We start from the raw sequence: 17,581 nt of genomic DNA on the forward strand, positions 1-17,581 counted from the left end.
AGGCGCCAGAATGTGGCAACTGGGGGATTTTCACAGTAACTTCATTGCAGTGTTAATGTAAGCCTACTTGTGACAATAAAGATCATTTAAAAAAATATATTATATTAGGACTGATCAACTCATGGGACTGACTTCCATCTAGAGCAGCAGAAAATAATGCTTGGGATCAGTTACGGAGCAGTTGAATGCTGAATTCATGGTAATTGGTCCTTGAAAATGGATAGAACAATGAACAAAGAAAATTACAGTACAGGAACAGGCCCTTCGGCCTTCCCAGCCTGCGCCGATCCAGATCCTTTATCTAAACAGGTCTTCTATTTTCCAAGGATCTACTTCTGTCTGTTCCCCGCCCATTCATATATCTGTCTAGATGCATCTTATATGATGCTATCGTGCCCGCCTCTACCAGCTCCGCTGGCAAAGCGTTCCAGGCACCCACCACCCTCTGCGTAAAAAACTTTCCACGCACATCTCCCTTAAACTTTCCCCCTCTCACCTTGAAATCATGACCCCTTGTAATTGACACCCCCACTCTTGGAAAAAGCTTGTTGCTATCCACACCTCTCATAATTTTGTAGACCTCAATCAGGTCCCCCCTCAACCTCCATCTTTCCAACGAAAACAATCCTAATCTACTCAATCTTTCTTCATAGCTAGCACCCTCCATACCAGGCAACATCCTGGTGAACCTCCTCTGCACCCTCTCTAAAGCATCCACATCCTTCTGGTAATGTGGCGACCAGAACTGCACGCAGTATTCCAAATGTGGCCTAACCAAAGTCCTATACAACTGTAACATGACCTGCCGGCTCTTGTACTCAATACACCGTCCGATGAAGGCAAGCATGCTGTATGGCTCCTTGACCATTCTATCGACCTGCGTTGCCACTGTAAGCGGAAAATTCGGGACATCGGATCAAGACCATAAATCATGGCTGACACTGTACCAGAAACAGGCAGGCAAAGGGTTAAATCAGATGGGTAGCACAGAAAGACCACACTTAAAAACCACAGACACAGATCCTATCAGGACAATAAAAGTATTCCCAATCAATACAAAGCCTGCATTTAACACCACGTTATGAAACCCGGAACATATCTCAACTGCCACCCAAAAGCCATCACCATTTAATCTAATTAAAGGAAGCTCTACTGTGAACCTAAATAAATCCGATTAAAATGCATGGTACTGACGTCAGAACCAGGAACCCGCGAAAACTATGAATGAATGAAATCATGAATGAATGGGCTGTGAAGTGGGAACCGATAATGGCCCACTGAAACTAACCTATTCATGTCTGCAGGGTAAAGCTGTAAATATGCATGAAGCCTGCCAAAACTTGTAAGAAATCTGTACTATATAAGATAAAGCCTTTCTGTATGTATTTTGAGTTCAGTGTGGACCGTGGTGTCTTTTAACTCCGGCCCGCTGTTCTCCCTGGAGCTTCAGACAATAAACCCTGTCTTGCGATTCAAACTTATGACTCAGGCTGACTTTTTCCCTGCAACACCACCTTCAGGGTACAATGGACCTGAACTCCCAGATCTCCCTGTACATCAATTTTCACCAGGACTCTTCCATTGACCGTATAGTCCGCTCTTGAATTAGATCTTCCAAAATGCATCACCTCGCATTTGCCTGGATTGAACTCAATCTGCCATTTCTCTGCCTAACTCTCCAATCTATCTATAATTTGCTGTATTCTCTGAAAGTCCTCCACCAATCTTAGCATTATCTGCAAACTTGCTAATCAGACCACCTATACCTTCGTCCAGATCATTTATGTATGTCACAAACAACAGTGGTCCGAGCACGGATCCCAAATTAATTCCACGGATGGAATTAATGGATTTCCACGAAAAACAAAACTCGCACTTCAAATGTACACCGTTTATTCATCATAAATGGACTGCCAATACAAATATACCAACAATTCAATGAAAGGAACGTTACCTTTTTTGTATCTATTTGAACCACAAACTTGTTCTCCAAGGGCTGGGTTCCGTCCTGTGTGCCTGAATACTGGCCGTGGAAGCCTTTCTGTTTCTGTCTAGCCATGGAGACCCAGACTGGCTCCGAGATGCCGACTCCAGGGCTTGCATTGTCTGTTGTGGCAAAATTGGCAGTCAGTGAGGCTCTCTCTGTGTAACAGATTTGTGCAATCATAGATCTTTTCCACAGAGAAAAAGATAGTTACATCTACAGACGATTGATTTGGACACTGCTAGGATTGGTTTTACTCAGAGGCTCACTGGAAGGCTATTCTCATTTGCATAAGAACATAAGAACTAGGAACAGGAGTAGGCCATCTGGCCCCTCGAGCCTGCTCCGCCATTCAATGAGATCATGGCTGATCTTTGTGGACTCAGCTCCACTCTCCGGCCCGTACACCATATCCCCGAATCCCTTTATTCTTTAGAAAGGTATCTATCTTTTTCTTAAAAACGTTGAAAGAAGGAGCCTCAACTGCTTCACTGGGCAAGAAATTCCAGAGATTCACAACCCATTGGGTGAAGAGGTTCCTCCTAAACTCGGTCCTAAATCTACTTCCCCTTATTTTGAGGCTATGCCCCCTAGTTCTGCTTTCCCCGACCAATGGAAACAACCTGCCCGCATCTATCCTATCTATTCCCTTCATAATTTTGTATGTTTCAATGAGATCCCCCCCGCATCCTTCTAAACTCCAATGAGTACAGTCCCAATCTACTCAACCTCTCGTCATAATCTAATCCCCTCAACTCTGGGATCAACCTAGTGAATCTCCTCTGCACTCCCTCCAGTGCCAATATGTCCTTTCTCAGGTAAGGAGACCAAAACTGAACACAATACTCCAGATGTGGCCTCACCAACACCTTATACAATTGCAGCATAACCTCCCTAGTCTTAAACTCCATCCCTCTAGCAATGAAAGACAAAACTCGATTAGCCTTCTTAATCACCTGTTGCACCTGCACACCAACTTTTTGCGACTTGTGCATCAGCACACCCAGGTCCCTCTGCACAGCAGCATGTTTTAACATCTTACCGTTTAAATAATAATCCATTCTGCTGTTATTCCTTCCAAAATGGATAGCCTCACACTTGGCAACATTGAGTTCCGTCTGCCAGACCCTAGCCCATTCACCTAACCTATCCAAATCCTTCTGCAGACTTCCGGTATCCTCTGCACTTTTTGCTTTACCACTCATCTTAGTGTCGTCTGCAAACTTTGACACATTGCACTTGGTCCCCAACTCCAAATCATCTATGTAAATTGTGAACAACTGCGGGCCCAACACTGATCCTTGAGGGACCCCACTAGTTACAGGTTGCCAACCAGAGAAACACTCATTTATCCCCACTCTCTGCTTTCTGTTAGTTAACCAATCCTCTACCCAAGCTACCACTTTACCCTCAATGCCATGCATCTTTAGTTTATGCAGCAACCTTTTGTGTGGCACCTTGTCAAAAGCTTTCTGGAAATCCAGATATACCACATCCATTGGCTCCCCGTTATCTACTGCACTGGTAACATCCTCAAAAAATTCTACCAAATTAGTCAGACACGACCTACCCTTTATGAACCCATGCTGCGTCTGCCCAATGAGACAATTTCCCTCCAGGTGTCCCGCTATTTCCTCCTTAATGATAGATTCCAGCATTTTCCCTACAACCAAAGTTAAGCTTACTGGCCTATAATTACCCGCTTTCTGCCGACCTCCTTTTTTAAACAGTGGTGTCACGTTTGCTACTTTCCAATCCTCTGGGACCACCCCAGAGTCTAGTGAATTTTGATAAATTATCACTAGTGCGTTTACAATTTCCCTAGCCATCTCTTTTAACACTCTGGGATGCATCCCATCAGGGCCAGGAGACTTGTCTACCTTTAGCCCCATTAGCTTGCCCAATACTGCCTCCTTAGTGATTACAATCATCTCAAGGTCCTCACCGTTCATATCTTTATTTCCATCAGGATTGTTTTTACAGGTAAATGAAAGTTGGTAGTCCCCAGTTATTTTGTGTATGCATTTGATAATTTTGTGATAATTAATGTCTATCTTTACATTCTCTTGAGAAAAGAGAAAATTGAGGGTGACTTCGTTGATTGTCTCTTTAAGGGCAACACAGCAGAGTAAGAGTCACCTGGTCTGGGTCAGCAATCGGGACTCAAGAGTGGTGAACCATCCCAGAGGGAGGAGTTCTCTTAGGTAGAGGCATTCCGGAACTAGCAGCAAACATGCTGTTGCTCTTGTGGATCCTTGTGAATAAATACTTTGTTGTTCCTCGTGAAGTCTCCGCAAGTGCATTGTTCCAATGACCTAACAGAGATGCTTAAAATTAAGAAGGTGTTTGGAGAGATAAGTGTGGAGATGACGGACGGAATATTTTGACTCCGGTGGCATAAGGCAGCCCACCAGTTGCCTTGCCGGGTTTTCCACATAGAATAATAATCATAATAATGATCACATATTGTCACAAGTAGGCTTCAATGAAGTTACTGTGAAAAGCCCCCAGTCGCCACATTCCGGCGCCTGTTCGGGGAGGCTGGTATGGGAATTGAACCCGTGCTGCTGGTCTTGTTCTGCATTACAAGCCAACTGTTTAGCCCACTGTGCTAAACCAGCCCCTTGTAAGCCCTTAGAAAAATAAATTGAAGCGACGGGTCCCATGACGTCATGCTGGTGGGGTGGGCTGTGAATGAGTCCAGCCCACCAGCAACCTTGGTTCTAGACAGATCTTTTGACGGGTGACCAGACCTTTTAAAACTCAAAATCAGAAACAACCCCTCCCCGCGGTCACGGGACACCCCTTCACGGACAACCCCTACACATGGACGTGCCCCCCACCCCCGCCCAACCTAGGAACCCTTCCCCCCCCCCATCCCAAGGAAACCTCTCCAACCTGAACCTCCCCAAAGGAAGCTCCCTTCCAGCAATGCCCCCCGGCAGTGCCAAGACACAGGGTACTCCCCGGGCATGACCCTCTACCCCCTAGGAGCTGTACTTACCTATGCACCCATGATGGGTTCTGTTCACAAGGTCCCCGTTTGACAACGCCTGTTGCAAACTCCATCAGTATTACATCATCCGGTGGGTGGAGAACCCCGTACATGGGGAGATGGTACAGTGGAAGGCTCGCTAAGTGGATGCTAATGAGGTTCCCACCCATTCAAGGCAGAAACCCCATTACATAATTGGTAGGGGGGCGGGTAATCTCAATGTTACATCCCACCAGCAGAATAGCTGTTTTGGTTCTCCTGTTGTAGTCTCCACCCCCTCTGGTCTTCGCGCCCGCCTAAAACAGGGGCAGAAAATCCCCCCCATCCCTGATGTTTCCACTTGTGAAGGACACAGAACTCAGGGTCCTAAATGTAAATCCAATGTGAAATCAGGAGAATTTCTTCACCCAGAGTGTGGTAGAATCTGTAAGGCCACAGTATGTAATTTAGAATCGCAAACATACATTTAAAGTAACGCTGATAAGTGTACATAAGCATTGAAGGATTTTTTTTAAAAATCACTCTTGGTATCTGGGCATCGCTGGGTTAGGCCAGCATTTATTTCTCATCCCTAATTACCCTTGTGGATGAGGGGCTGAGCTGACTTCTTGAACCACTGCAGTCCATGTGGTGTATGTGTATCCACAGTGCTGTTAGGGAGGATTTTGACCCAGTGACAGTGAAGGGATGGTGATATATTTCCAAATCACGATAATACAAAGAACAAAGAAATGTACAGCACAGGAACAGGCCCTTCGGCCCTCCAAGCCCGTGCCGGCCATGCTGCCCGACTAAACTACAATCTTCTACACTTCCTGGGTCCGTATCCCTCTATTCCTATCCTATTCATGTATTTGTCAAGGGGCCCCTTAAATGTCACTATCATCCCTGCTTCCACCACCTCCTCCGGTAGCGAGTTCCAGGCACCCACTACCCTCTGTGTAAAAAACTTGCCTCGTACATCTACTCTAAACCTTGCCCCTCTCACCTTAAACTTATGCCCCCTAGTAATTGACCCCTCTACCCTGGGGAAAAGCCTCTGACTATCCACTCTGTCTATGCCCCTCATAATTTTGTAGACCTCTATCAGGTTGCCCCTCAACCTCCGTTGTTCCAGTGAGAACAAACTGAGTTTATTCAACCGCTCCTCAGAGCTAATGCCCTCCATACCAGCCAACATTCTGGTAAATCTCTTCTGCAGCCTCTCTAAAGCCTCCACATCCTTCTGGTAGTGTGGCGACCAGAATTGAACACTATACTCCAAGTGTGGCCTAACTAAGGTTCTATATTGCTGCAACATGACTTGCCAATTCCTATACTCAATGCCCCGGCCAATGAAGGCAAGCATGCCGTATGCCTTCTTGACTACCTTCTCCACCTGTGTTGCCCCTTTCAGTGACCTGTGGACCTGTACACCTAGATCTCTCTGACTTTCAATACTCTTGAGGGTTCTACCATTCACTGTATATTCCCTACCTGCATTAGACCTTCCAAAATGGATGGTTTGGCGGGGAACTTCCAGATGGTGATGTTCCCATGTGTCTGCTGCCTAGCTGGCAGTGGTCATGGGTATGGAAGGTGCTGTCTAAGAAGGCTTGGTGAGTTCTGGCAGTGCATCTTGTAGATGGTACACGCTGCAGCCACTATGCATCGGTGATGGAGGAAGTTAATGTTTCTATGGGTGCCAATCACATGGGCTGCTTAGTCCTGGATAGTATTCAGTTTCTTGAGTGTTGTTGGAGTTGCACTCTTCCAGGAAAGTGGAGAGTATTCCATCACACTCCTGAAATGAAATGAAATGAAAATCGCTTATTGTCACAAGTAGGCTTCAATGAAGTTACTGTGAAAAGCCCCTAGTCGCCACATTCCGGCGCCTGTTCAGGGAGGCTGGTACGGGAATCGAACCGTGCTGCTGGCCTGCCTTGTTCTTCTTTAAAAGCCAGCGATTTAGCCCAGTGGGCTAAACCAGCCCCTGACTTGTGCCTTGTAGATGGTGGACATGCTTTAAGGGGTCAGGAGGTAAGTGACTCGCCACCAGATTCCTAGATCTGACCTGCTCTTGTAGCCATGGTAATTACATGGCTATTCCAGTTTCTGGTCAATGGTGTCCCCGGGATGTTGATAGAGGGGGACTCAGTGATGGTAGTGCCATTGAATATCAAGTTGCTATTGTTGTAAATAGTCATTACCTGGCACTTGTGTGGCGCAAATGTACTTGCCACTTGTCAGCCCAAACCTGGACATTGTCCAGGCCTTTCTGCATTTGGACATGCACTGCTTCAGTGTCTGAGGAGTCGCGAATGGTGCTGAACATTGATCATCAGCGAACATCCCCACCTCTGACCTCATGATGGAAGGGCATAAGCTTTTTGTGACAATCAACAATGCTTCATGATCATCATTACACTTCTAATTCTGGATTTTTATTGAATTTAAATTCAAATTTCACCACCTACTGTAGTGGGTTTCGAACCCTGGTCCACAGAGCATTACCCTGGATGTCTGAGTTACTCACCCAGTGATAATGCCACTCCATTCTGACAGAGCTATATGAAGCATGTGTAGGAGATGGCTCACTGTGGCTGTGTAAGTATCATCAATAAATCACACAATGCAACCTCAGTGTCATTTACTTCTCAGTGGCAACAGGGTGAAACAGTCAGTGGTCATTATCGAGCCACCAGTCCAATCTTCTTTAATCTTACAAAATAGAGCAAAACACATGGGGCGGGATTCTCTCAGCCCGGGGCCGGGCCGGAGAATCCCCGCAACTGCCGCGCATCGCACCACGCCGCCCCGGCGCCGACACGCGATTCTCCGCAGAGTGCAGAATCGGCACCATTGGCTCTGGCCTGGCGCCAGTACGGGGCCGCTCTACACGGCTGGCGCTGCCGATTCTCAGCCCGGGATGGGCCGAGTGGCCGTCGTGAAAACGCCGAATCCCGCCGGCGCCGTCCACACCTGCTCTCAGCCGGCGGGAACTCGGCGTGGAAGGGTCGGGGGGGGCGGCCTGTGGGGGAGGAAGGGGGGGGGGGTCTGACCCCAGGGGGGGGGGGGGGGGTCCAGTGTGGCCTGGCCCGCGATCAGGGCCCACCGATCGGCGGGCCGGCCTCTCTGGCTGGGGGCCTCGTTTCCTCCGCGGCGGCCTCTGTAGTCCTGCGCCATGTTGCGCAGGGGCCGGCGCATTGAAGGAAGGCACTGTGCATCTGCGCGTTGGCGCCAGAGCTACTGTGCATGCGCGGATCCCGTGGCGCCCAGTTCGCGCCGGGATCAGCACTGGAGGGGCGTGAACCGCTCCAATGCCGTGCTGGCCCCTTTTGCGGGCGAGAATTAGTCGTCGGGTCGGCCCGTTTACGACGGCATGGACACTCTGCCGCGTGATGAGAGAAACCCACCCATGATGGTTGAAGCCAAACTCATGTTCCATACCTGATGCTGGGCTGAAGTCTAGTTGGGTTTGACTCTCCTTTCTTTCACTCTTTCCTCGCGCCGTGCTGTATTTTTCTTGCGTTGCAAACTCTGTTGAAGCTTCCATGGAATCAGCTTTCCCTGCCGGTCGGTATCTCAACTTGTGACTCTCATGCGATAACTTGATTGCACGTTTACCGATGTCCTTCTCCATTCTGCTCATCGAGGCAGCCTCTGCCTGTCCCCTGGCTCCAGCATCACTAATCTCAGGCACTGGAGTCTGCGTTCCCGTACATGGTATTATTCCCATAGACTGCTGGCTGTCAGCTACTTTCTGTTCAAAGTTACCTTCAGAGGAGATTTTGTGAAGAGGAGAGATCCTCCTGAGTTTGACACCAAATGGGTTTTCTTTGGTATTTAATCCAGTCTTTGTTTGCTGATTTACAACATTCTGGAGACATGAGTTGTCAGCAGAATTTGACTCGGTGCTGTTCGATTTCATCTTTAATGGCTGATTAAGAAACCGTTGATATTTGCTGGAACTTTCCACATTTTGACTGGATAATACTTCATTGCCATTCTCTTCAGAAATGGTTTCATAATTCTCAGACTGTTGTGCTGTCAAGGGACTACTGTCTGCGTCCAAGCATTCATTCTTTCTATTGGCCTCCAACAGGGACCTCTGCCAGGCAGATGCGATTGAGAATTTGATGGAACCTTGATTAACAAGCCTGTTATCTTTTTGTAATGGTTCACCAGGTGTTGAAAGCTCAGCCTGCCCCTGACTGCAAAGTAATTGCGGAGTGGAAGGGTCATAATGAATTATTAAATCTTCATGTGGAATGTCTGATGTAAATCCAATATTGTCTGTCAACTCATCGCTTGAAGTTTGTTCGTATTCTGCCCTGTGATTTAATAAGCTCTTGACATCTGCTCCTCCAGTTATTGATCCCTCTGTCGAGATATTTTCTTCCTGTCCCTCCTTCTCTTTGAATGAGTGCGATGTCTCACCAGAAGGAGCAACAGAACTTTTCCCCTTCATTTGTTCAGACGTTGGGCTGTGTTGCATTGTGTTTGGAGAATTTCCCTTTGCATTTCCCTCTGTGTACATTGCAACCGAGATGCTTTCCTCTGTTGGAGGTTTATCGGCACTGGGGGGAAGTAAATCCCCAGTGTTTTCAAATGTGGCATTTTCACCATCTTTGTCCTGATAGTTGTTCTCAGAACATTCCATTGATTCAGCAATGGCCATTGGTGGCATGGGAGAGGAATATTCAGAGTCTTCTTTATCCTCCATACAGGATTTTACGGAAGTTGAGTTGAAATCCTTTTCGTACCTTGGTAACGTTCCCCGTGACAATCCTTGAATGTTGGGAAGCTTCTCAGAATCATGCGCATTTTCAGAGGTTGTGACCTTTTCGGAATCAAATGTTACTTGCATTGGAAGATTCGGCAATACATCTCCATTCTGACCTTTAGATTTTCCATCACAGGTGGCTTCAGGCTCTGGACTATGACTATAAGGAACCTCAAACATTTTGGAACTCTTGGAAATGTTTTCTGCAAACTCCTCTCCATTTGTTTCAGGTTTTGAGTCACCACTTTGTGGCAACAGATCTGTTACATGGAAAGAAAAAAAAGAGGTAATCTATTTAACCTCACTTAACAATTTTTAAAAAGAACATGCAACAGTTTAACTTTAAACGTTGAACATACCACTGTCTCAGGCTCAGAAAGCCATTTGTTCAGAAGTTGGCTTATTTGGATGTATGGTATCTTTACGTTAAAGGTTGTTCATTTACATAGGCCGGAATGTTCCAGCTGTTCCCGTAGGATGGATCTTCCAGTCTCGCTGACAGCAACCCCCCCACCGTGGTTTCCCGACGGTGGAGTGTGGGAACAATGGGGAAACCCGTCGACAGCAGCGGGTCCGGTAGATTTCACCACCAGCCAATGGGGGGCTGCCTCCATCACCACAAAACATACTGCGGGGTGGGTGAAAACTCCTGCCCATAATATATCTGATAGCATTAGTTCTTACTGGACCAGTTGTAGAATTCCCTCATTGTTCATCAAACATGTATTACCTCAGCGTCTGATAAATCGCAAGTGGAAACATACAACCAATTATAAAACCAGTTTTCAGCAAATTGTTAAGTGCAGAGATTAAATAAATTGAGATTGTTCTCCTTGGAACAGAGAAGGTTAAGGGTAGTTTTGATAGAGATGTTCAAAATTAAGAGGTGTTTTTCCAGGCCTGAAAGGGAGAAACTAGCAGGAAGGTTGGCAACTAGAGGGTTCAGATTTCAGAAGATTGGGAAAGTGCCTGAGGCGAGATGAAGATAGATTATTTTTTCACGCAGTGAGGTTTTATGATCTGGGTCGGGAAAGCACTGCCTGAAAGGATAATAGACGAAGAATCAAAGGAACTTTAAGAGTTTGACATATAGGTGGAAACAGAAATATTTACAGGGGTTTGGGAAAGAGCGGAGGAGTGGACTGATAGAATAGCTCTTTCAAAGAGCTAGTACAGGCATGCTGGGCCAAGTGGCACCCTTCAGTACTGTATGATTTTGGGAGACCTTGGCCGAGATTTTCTGGCCCCACGTTTCATGCTTTCTGGCGACGGACGTGACTCCGTTACTAGCTGCCGGTAGGATCTTCCACTAAGAGAATGGCGATCTGCACACCTTGCCCACCCTGCCTCCGAGGAACCCGCCCTGGGGGACGGTCACGTTCAGCGGAACTGGAAGATCCTGCAGGCCGGAAGAGGCAGAAAATTGTGCCTTGTCTGTACTGAATGATGTTAATAATTTTGTTTTCCATGGTCATCTTATGAACGGGATTATGTGTTCAATAATATTTTACGGGTTTATACCGAGGGGTGAGTCTGGCCAGTCAGAAATCTATGAATAATAGCAGAGGAACATTTCTTGGTTGAATGAACTACCATTCTTCACTGTCACCGGTCTGTCATGAAATTGACTAAATATAAACTTTTGATTTGATTTGCACCAACAATTTTATGCATTTGAGGTTTTATATTAACATTTCCTATCTTTACACCTCATAATATCTCATGCTATTTCTAGTGAATGGAATGAATATTTCTTATATTTACGTGGCACATTATCATTTTTCTTCAGAAACTTCTCAAAATACTTTCCATACAATTAATGCTGGAAGTGTGGTCACCCATTGTTAGGGCACTTTGCATAAGCAAAGATAGGAGTTAGGAACAGGAGGAGGCCATTCGTCCCGCCTCGAGACAACTCCGCCATTCAATAAGAACATGGCTGAACTCCACATTCTGCCTACCCCCCAATAACCTTTGAATCTCTTCTTAATCAAGAAACTATCCACCTCTGCCTTAAAAAATATATTCAATGACCCTGCCTCCACCAGCCCCTGGCGAAGACAGTTCCTAAGACTCACAACCCTCTAAGAGAGAAAAAAGATTTCTCCTCATCCCTGTGTCATGCGAGAGTGCCTTTAAGAACTGGATGTTTAAGCAATGTACCTTTAAGAAAACAGTGATGTCATAGAGTGGGTGGAGCTCAGCTCAGTTCAGCCATTTTGCAGGTTTTTTAGTTTCAGTTTAAAAGCAGGGTCTGTGTGTTTCCAGAGAGCTGCAAGTTTTGCAGTTTGGTTTTGCTGAGAGCAGCTAAAAAGTGCCTGGCTGGTTTTGCTGAGAGCAGTTTAAAAGTAGAAAGCCAGTTTGCGACAGTCTCTGCCATTCTACAGAAAAAATATATATCCTTTAACCTGATATGATACTGTTTAAAGGTGTTAAGTCTCTTGGAAGTTTGAAGGAACATTTTAAGGAATTATTTACTGTTGCAATATTTTCTGAGTTATCTTTGAAGTAAGGGATGTTAAGAGATCCAATGTTTATTTAAGTTGTTAAGTTGAGTTCATGGAATAAACAGTGTTTTGTGTTTAAAAACCCACGTGTTCATAATTGTAATATCACACCTAGGGAAAAGCCACGTGCTCGGAAAAGCAACAAATCCATTAAAGGGAGAGGTTGGTTGAACTCCATGATACATTTTGGGGTTCTGAAAACGCCTCACCCATAACACTTGTCTTAAATGGGAGACTCCTTATTCTTCTATTGTGTTCCTAGTTCTAGTCTCTCCCGCAGGAGGAAACATCCTTTCTAGCATCCACTCTGATAGAATCTTCTTTCAATAAGATCGCCTCTCATTCTTCTAAATGCCAATGGATACAGGCCAAGCCTGTTCAATCTTTCCTCAGAAGAAAAACCCCATCCCAGGTATCAGGCAAGTGAACCTTCTCTGAATTGCTTCGAACGCAATTATGTCCTTTCTTAAATAAAGAGACCAAAACTGTACACACTACTCCAGATGTGGTCTCACCAACACCCTGTACAACTGTGATAGCAAGACTCCAGGAGGGAGGAATGTTGTCCAAGCACACCTCTACTCCCCTCACTGCCCTCCGCATCACCCTATGTGCTATGCTCTCGTCCCCAAGCTGACCCATAACTTTCTAGTTCTGAAGAATGCACCCAAATGCCATAAGCTATTTACTCATTACCTGGACTAAAGAGTGGCTTCATAATGATAGTCAGTTCCAGCCAGTAATTTCTTTAATTTCATATAGTAATTAGAGCTGATCGCAATAAAATAAGTCATACCAATTTCTGCTCCGTTTTCACCTTGTAAATCACCGGCAGAGGTTGTGATGCGATTTTTTTCATCTTTACTTTCAAGTAAAATCAATTTTGGGATCTTTGGACTTCCAGAATATTCTCTCTAGGGGAAAAATAATAATATGCAAACGAATGTATCTGCATTTTAAATATTGATTCACAGTGAACTATGTTTTCTCATACAATCCATGGCATAGAGCGGATATTGCTTGAAGAACAGGGCAGCACAGTGGCACAGTGGTTAGCACTCCTGCCTCACAGCTCCAGGGTTCCGGGTTCAATTCCGGTCTTGGGCGACTGTGGAGTTTGTACTTTCTCCCCATGTCTGCATGGGTTTCCTCCGGGTTCTCCGGTTTCCTCCCACAGTCCAAAGATTTATTATTTTTTTAATTTAGAGTACCCAATTCATTTTTTTCAATTAAGGGGCAATTTAGCGTGGCCAATCCACCTACCCTGCACATCTTTGGGTTGTGGGGGTGAAACCCACACAAACACGGGGAGAATGTGCAAACTTCACAAGGACAGTGACCCAGAGGCGGGATCGAACCTGGGACCTCGGCGCCATGAGGCTGCAATGCTAACCACTGGGCCGCTATGCTGCCACCACAGTCCAAAGATGTGCAGGTTAGGTGAATTGCCCTTTAATGTCCAAAGGATTAGGTGGGGTTATGGGGATAGGGTGGAGGCGTGGGCTTAAGTAAGTGCTCTTTCCAAGGACCGGTGCAACCTGATGGGCCGAATGGCCTCCTTCTGCATTACAGATTATCTGATTCTGTGAACATCACTCTGAAAAGCGGATTCTACCCAGACAGCTATTGTATAATTTGCTTGATGACAGCGAATATCCGTTCCGCAAGTTAGAAATTTGGAGGTGGAAATACTCTTTAATCTTGAATTTTAATCAGCTTAAAAATATTAACAATCCACTTCTCTAAAACTGGCCTTTTCATGTTATATGAGTTCAACCCACGAAAACAGCTAGCAGCTAGGTGCAAGTTCTGTCAGTTTTAACACTGTTTACAGTAACTGATAATTTCAACTGACATCTACTCTTTAACATAAAGCACAATGTTTGTTCAAACTGGGTTGTTGCAGATTTATACATAGAATGATGCGGCACTTTGAAAATGCCAAGAGCATAATTTCATTCAAAAATAATACTGAGCTTTTGGGATTTCAGTTGACCAAACAGAACTAGGACTTATCTCTAATCCTGTGTAATTACCCTTCTTTCCCTGCTGAAAATCATTCCCATGGCTGGTAAGCAGTGATCTAAAGCCCTTGAGCAGTTCACAATTGTGGCCAAGGCTTTTTGTGCACGGGAGAGCGCCGTTTTTAATATGATGCCTCTTGCTTTTCCCACCCATCGCAATTCTAAAGGGGATGCAGGAGGAGAGGGACCTGGGAACTTAAGTGCACCAATCATGGAATGTGGCAGGGCAGGTTGCAAATTGTTTAGTATGGCATACACGATCCTGGGGTTTCTACTTTGATACAAAATGAAAAGGACACCAGTTACGTTGATCCTTCATTTAACACTGGTTCGGCCTCACCTGGAGCATTCTGCCCAATTTTGGTGTCCCCCCACCCCCCCCCCCCCCCCCGCCCACCTGAGGAACGATCTGAAAACTGTGGAGAGGGTGCAGGAAGATTCCTGAGAATGGTCTCGCGTGGAGATGTTGGGATTGTATTCCTTGGAGAAGAGAAGGTTGAGAGGAGATTTGATGGAGGTGTTCAAAACCACAAGGGATCTGGACAGAGGGGATGGGGAGGAACTGTCCCCACTGGTGGAAAGCTCGAGAGCCGGAGGGCATTTAAGGTGATTGGCAAAACGAACCCGCGGCGGCATGAGAAAAAAATGGGCAGGATTTTCCCACTGCCTCCTCCCCGAGACCGGAAATCCCTGCCAGGGGTCGACAGATCTTTCAATGATCCGTCAAACTTTCTGTCTCGCTCGCGGTGATGCTGGAGGTGTTGTGAAAATTTCCCCCAATGTTTCTGCGCAGCGAGTGGTTAGGACCTGAGAAAATGGTGGACGCAGATTGCTTAAAAAAGGCAATTAGACATTAGCCTGAAGAATAATGATCTGTAGCATTAGTGGATAAGGTCTGGGGAGCGGGCTGAGCTGATTTGCTGATGTAGAGAGATGGCAGGCATGACGGGCTGAATGGCCTCCCTCTGTGCTTTAACCATTCTTTGATTCATTGTCACATTTACAAGCTGAAAGGGAGAGGGCCATATAGTCTCTGGAGTTTAAAAGAACGAGAGATGATTTAATTGGAACATATAAAATCCTGCAATGGCTTGGCCGTTTTCCCTGGCTGAAGGGGCTGGAACATTGAGCCGTCATCTCAGGATAAGGGGTCAGCTACTTAGGACTGTGAGGAGGAGAAATTTGTTCACTCTGAGGGCTGTGGTTCTTTAGATTTCTCTACCTCAGGGTGCCCAGCTGTTGGGTATAATCAAGGCTGCGTTCAATAGATCATTAAGGTATCAAGGGATTTGGGGCTGGGTTAGGAAAGTGGAATTGAGGAAGATGATCAGCCATGATCTTACTCAGCAGTGAATAGGCTTAAGGGGTTTTAACCTACTGCTGCTCTGATTGTTTCTGTTTATATAATGGTACGTGCACAGCAAACTCCTTATTTGGTCAAATCCCAGGTGGGCAATCTAATGTGTAATCATGGAATCAGATTGCAGAAGGAGGCCATTCAGCCCATCGAGTCTGCACCCACCCTCTGAAAAAGTACCCTACCTAAGCCCATGCCCCCACCCTATTCCCCATAACCCCACCTAACCTTTGGACACTAACGGGCAATTTAGCATGGCCAATCCATCTAACCTGCACATCTTCGGACTGTGGGAGGAAACTTGAGCACCAGGAGGACGCCCATGCAGCCACGGGGAGAACATGCAAACTCCACACAGTCACCCGAGGTGCAATGTCGATGGGCTGAATGGCCTCCTTTGAACTGCAGGGATCTATTAAAAAAAAGAATCATATGCGACACTGCTCTTCCTCTCCTGCAACCAAGAATTTAGTCTCAGCCCGCTCCTACTTCTCATCCACATGTTGCACTTTGATGAAAACCATGTGTCAGGTTATATGCCGCTGGTCCACGGCTCTCCCTCACCATCTCCTCTCCCAGCCTGCGCTGCCTCTGTCATTTTCCGCGGCGGCCTGACCACTTTCGCTGCCACAATCAAAGCCAGAGAAAGTCTGCCGTGGATGTAACTTCTGTTGATTGAGCTCGATTTTGCTATCGTTCTATGGGTTGCGAAATTAAGATGAGCAATGATTTCAAACAAGCTCAGCTAAGGGGCGGCACGTGGCGCAGTGGTTAGCACTGGGACTGTGGCGCTGAGGACCCGGGTTTGAATCCCGGCTGTGGGTCACTGTCCGTGTGGAGTTTGCACATCCTCCCCGTGTCTGCATGGGTTTCACCCCCACAACCCAAAGATGTGCAGATTAGGTGGATTGGCCACGCTAAATTGGCCCCTTAATTGGAAAAAAAACGTTAAAAACATAATTGGGTACTCTTTTATAAAAAAAACACAAGCTCAGTTAAGAAAATAACCAGAAGCCATAAAAATGTAAGACTGAGAGATGATGGATTGTGAATAAATGCCAAATACAATTGTGTCTAACTTCTTTGTTCCAGTTTAACATGTCATTTTCTCTAAATTTAGGCCTAAGGAAATGATTCATTCTATTCAGATGAGAAAAAACTATTGATTGCATTTATTATAAAATAAATTCATTTATCATCTTTTTTTTAAACAACGCGTTTGCTTCATTATTAAAATATCAAGATTGGGTTAAATATATGGAACAAAAACTATGCTGTAATTTTTTTTAAATACACTGATTTGAAATGATTCAGATTCACAGTTTGAAAATGAAATGAAATGAAATGAAATCGCTTATTGTCACAAGTAGGCTTCAATGAAGTTACTGTGAAAAGCCCCTAGTCGCCACATTCCGGCGCCTGTTCGGGGAGGCTGGTACAGTTTGCAGTATAGTTCACTTAACATTGACCACATTTCATATGTTTCTGGTTATTGTATTGTTTTGTTGTCAGTGGATGCTACATTCTTACAATAGTTGGCTTCATCTGTTTGGCAAGGAGCTTGTGTCTGCGAGGATTAACGGCAATCTTGTGTCTTGCCGCAGAGTTATCCAGGCAGGCGAATGGGGTCGCTGGGGAGCTGAAGTCAACAGGAAGTGAGTCAGAGCTGGTTGTCATGAAAACCAGTGGCGAGAGGGGACTCAGAGGTCTGGAGGAAGGCTTTGAGGATATCTGAAAGAGAAAAATGCAGACGACAGTTTGAATTACCATTACAATAAATCATATTGATGTGGAGCTTTAATGTGTACCAAATGCACAGAAAGAGATCTTGCTCACTCTGCTGCAGTAGCCATGGGTCACATATCACGAGTCCCTTCAGCTACATCAGTAATGTGCTTCCACCCCTACACTGCCAGAGAACAACCTTTCTCCGTCTTACAGCCGGAGAG

The 17,581-nt window shown here is 45.7% G+C and overlaps 1 protein-coding gene across 2 annotated transcripts in view; it reads right to left on the reverse strand.

The window, feature by feature from the left end:
• The window catches only part of LOC140421297 (uncharacterized), a 212,563-nt gene that overhangs the window by 18,397 nt on the left and 176,585 nt on the right, over nucleotides 1-17,581 (reverse strand). For both annotated transcript variants that reach the window (XM_072505912.1, XM_072505911.1), the window contains exons 7-10: nucleotides 17,163-17,363; nucleotides 13,048-13,165; nucleotides 8,409-10,004; nucleotides 1,955-2,106 (exon numbers count right to left, since the gene is read on the reverse strand). In XM_072505912.1, the coding sequence (XP_072362013.1) occupies nucleotides 1,955-2,106; nucleotides 8,409-10,004; nucleotides 13,048-13,165; nucleotides 17,163-17,363 (2,067 nt within the window). The remainder of the gene's footprint in view (nucleotides 1-1,954; nucleotides 2,107-8,408; nucleotides 10,005-13,047; nucleotides 13,166-17,162; nucleotides 17,364-17,581) is intronic.

The sequence above is a fragment of the Scyliorhinus torazame genome, chromosome 5 (assembly GCF_047496885.1).
Source record: "Scyliorhinus torazame isolate Kashiwa2021f chromosome 5, sScyTor2.1, whole genome shotgun sequence".
Taxonomy (NCBI): Eukaryota; Metazoa; Chordata; class Chondrichthyes; order Carcharhiniformes; family Scyliorhinidae; genus Scyliorhinus; species Scyliorhinus torazame.